Source organism: Anneissia japonica, unplaced genomic scaffold, assembly GCF_011630105.1.
Source record: "Anneissia japonica isolate Jap-2015-1 unplaced genomic scaffold, ASM1163010v1 scaffold288186_len71641_cov116, whole genome shotgun sequence".
Taxonomy (NCBI): Eukaryota; Metazoa; Echinodermata; class Crinoidea; order Comatulida; family Comatulidae; genus Anneissia; species Anneissia japonica.
Window position 1 is genome coordinate 31,690 of NW_022745851.1, and position 3,847 is coordinate 35,536.

The 3,847-nt window shown below is 31.4% G+C and overlaps 1 protein-coding gene across 1 annotated transcript; it reads left to right on the forward strand.

Moving 5' to 3' along the window:
* Positions 1-2,427: 2,427 nt before the first annotated feature.
* On the forward strand, positions 2,428-3,595 carry LOC117120043. The gene is made up of 2 exons (XM_033265039.1): positions 2,428-2,842; positions 3,432-3,595. The coding sequence occupies exons 1-2, from the start codon at positions 2,428-2,430 to the stop codon at positions 3,593-3,595; spliced, it is 579 nt and encodes a 192-aa protein (XP_033120930.1).
* Positions 3,596-3,847: the final 252 nt, after the last annotated feature.

Consider the following 3,847-nt stretch of genomic DNA (forward strand, 5'->3'; position numbering starts at 1 on the left):
ATCATCCACACCATCATCATCATCATCATCATAATCATCATCATTATCGATTGATAATTAGAATAGGCCTATCATAATAATTAAATCGTTATTGATAATAATAAAATAGACAAAGCATTATAATTTCAAATTCAAAGTTTATTGATAATAACTTGTTAATTAACAATAACACGTAGAAAAATATATAAAAATGGTTTGCTAATTTTAAATATAAGATTAATAAATTTATATTTATTAAGTTATAATATACATTGCAACTATCTTTACAATGATAATTATACAATATATAGGTTATACAAACATTTGAAAATTTTTATTTACAATGCTCCGACATTTACATTTTTTTAAATAGTTATTTACACTTTTTCTTTCACAGTTGCATTACTCAATGTCCCTTCCTCGAAGTGGAGCACGATCTCGGTGGCGAAAATTGTGTCTGTCCATATTTGGTTCACCACTTGGTTGCCTGAAAGAGTAATAATAATGATGATAACAATAACAGTGATAATAATAATAATAATAATAATAATAATAATAAAAATAATAAACACAATACAAAACATACAATGTTGATAAAAAAAAATAATACTACTAAATAATAATAATAATCTAAATTTAATACTTAATAGGTATGAAACATAATAAAATACAATATTGTACTTACTCTTCCAAAAGACTTCTAAAAAGGTCTTGCGCTGTAACTTGCATCATTTCGGCAAAAGTATTGCATTAATCACAGAATTATATAATATAAACGCCGTAAAAAATAAAGCAGATAATGCACTTTCTGAATAGTATTCTTCGAAATAAAGCAGTTACTAACTAGGCATTATTTGCTAAGGATTCCAAGCTAATTAATTAGATATTCGTTACACTAGCATCTGATTGGTTACTTACTATCTGTCTTGCGTGAAGTCAAGCGTTTAATGCATGTATGTAATGCTCCGCGCACATAATGCCTTTTCTCAGAGTATTTATAGTAAAATTTGCAGATAATGCCCAATTTTAAAATAAAATTTCATATTTCCAGACATATTTTTGGAAATTTGATAAAATAGGGTGATAGATTAGACATTCCAGAGTCGCATAAGCTAAAAATCTCAATTTTGAAAAAAATGTACTTAATGCCTAATGCAGGGCAGTATTGGTATAAATGTTACCCCCGATTTTGTTTTTAATTGTATAAATAAACTATCCATAGGGAAATCACCTGGCTTTGATGAATTAGGCGGAGAACATCTTAAGTATGCTAGTAAGCGACTCAGTGTACTATTGAGTATATGCTTCAATTCTATGCTGATTCATGGTCATGTAAATTTAGATCTGGTTAAAGTAATTCTTGTTCCGATAGTTAAGAGTAAATCAGGAGATATTACTAATAAGAACTAGAAATTGCAAATTGCAAGTGAAGTGCTGCGAAGTACAACTGCATAAAATGTTCTTCGAACAAAATTGTTTATGCGAGTCAAGTGAAAATAATGAATAATAAAAATATAACAAATAATGTGAGCACGACCCATTGTCTATATTATTAGAACAGCGTTGGTACCGTGTACAATAGTGTTTTGCTGCAGTGACATCTCTCTGCTGGCGATGACTTGCTGCTGGCGAAACGATCTGCGCATGTGTATAAAATGGTATTTATTTCTGAAAACACTATGCCAGTCTACAACAAGCGTCGCCTAAATGTAATAATTAGCACGTTAAAATAGGCTAGTAAATAAGTTTAACTGGGTTCGTAAATAATATTGGCCTCAAAATATTGTGGCTGAGACATGAGCCGATTAAACGTAGAAATAGGAAACCTAGAAATATAGTAAAAACGCTGAATAGTACTCCAGCGTCGCGACATGCTGACGTTGGTACGAGTAGGTTAGTCTACAAACGTCGCCTAAAGTAATTGATTTTACCCGGCAGAATGAAAGAAGGAAACTCCGCTTTTCAGTTGTCTTAGGCAATTGTTTTTTGAAAAACAATGACCTTTCAGAGGTCAAATTGCTGTCAAGAATATGAATTGGCTGCTTCGCAGCAATAATTACAGGCCTATTGCACTAGCATCTGTAATATCTAAGGTGTTTGAATCGATTTTAATAAGTCTCTGTGGTAACACACTAGAATCTAGTGATTATCAATTTGCTTTTAAAGCTAAGCATTCTACTGACACATGTATATTTGTCCTAAAACATATCATAGACTACTATTAATAGGAACGGGAGCCCTGTATTTGCTTGTTTCCTCGACACCGGCAAAGCTTTTGATCGGGTGAATCACTGGTCTCTTTATAAAGAGCTTATTGAGAATGGTACTATTCGTTGTGTTGTTGTGCTAATTAAATCGTGGTATGAAAACCAAAGGTTTGTGATACGTTGGGGTAATTCTATCTCTACCTCGTTTAAAGTTTCTAATGGTGTTAGACAGGGCGGGGTTATGTCTCCTCTCCTATACAACATTTATATTGGTAACCTTAATTCCAAGTTAAGCACATTTAATCAGGGTTGTCAATGTGCGAATATTAGATTAAATAATCTTAGTTACGCCGACAATCTTGTTTTGCTTGCTCCTTTGGTTGCAGGACTCCAGCAATTGGTACATGTCTGTGAACATTTTGCTAGTGAGTATGATGTTTTATTTAATGACAAGAAATCGTTCTGTATGCGATTTTGTCCCCGTACGTGTAAATTGGAAGGTAAATCCATAACGAAACTTTTTGGTAAAGAACTTGTGTATGTTGAGAAAGGCACTTATCTTGGTCACATTCTTACATGCGATAGTTGTGATGAGGCTGATATTCAAAGACAGTATATGTCTCTGTGTATTAGAAGCAACTCAGTCTCTCTTAATCGTAAATTTATGAAATGCTCTAAAGATGTTAAATGCTGTCTCTTTCGATCATATTGTATCAATTTGTATTGTGCTGCTTTATGGCGTGATTACCGTCAAAAAAAGCATTAGATCGCTTAATGTATGCTACAACAATGCATTGCGTCGAATTTTGAATGTTCCTAGAAACAGCAGTGCTAGCATAATGTTTGTCGACCAAGGTGTCCCATCTTTTAATGAATACATGCGAAAATCAGTTTACAGCTTTATGCAGCGTATGCTGAGTAGTAGCAATGTTCTCGTTGCATGTGTTTGCAAATGTATGTTTTTAAACACTAAAATGTATAACAGATGGAAGTGGTATTTGTATGCATAAGTATAATATACGCAATACTCATTTTTCATATATATGTATTATTATTATTTTTTTTTTTCTATTGCGATAGAAAATACAGTTTAGTTTTGTTTGTTGTTATAACTATATGATTAAACCGATTATAGATATGGATATGCAATTTCCGAAATAAAGAATGAAAATGAAATGAAATAGGGACAAAAAAATAATAGCAAAACTAGATTTCTAATTTTATGAAGTGCTTTTTTGTATTTAGAATTTCCTAACAATGATATGGGTAAGGAAATGACAATGGAAATGCACATAAAAGAAGCTATGAAGAAGAAGAAGGAGGAAGAGAAAAAGAAGGTGTCAGATATTGTAAGTTATCGTGCATTGTGGGTTTTGATACACTATACTATTGAGCGAAAACAGTTTTGAAACATATTGAAGTGAAACCTTTATACTTCTTTGCACACGACGTTATTCTTCATGTTAATTAGAAAATTATTATTCAATAATAATAATAATAATAATGTTTATATTGATAATAAATAATAATTATTGTTTTTATGATCATCATACTCATCATCATTAGTTTATATAGTTCCTTGAAAAATAGTTAGAGGACATCTAAAGGTCATATAGCTCTCAGTTTATTTTATTTTTGTGGTGTTATTAGTGTTCACTAAT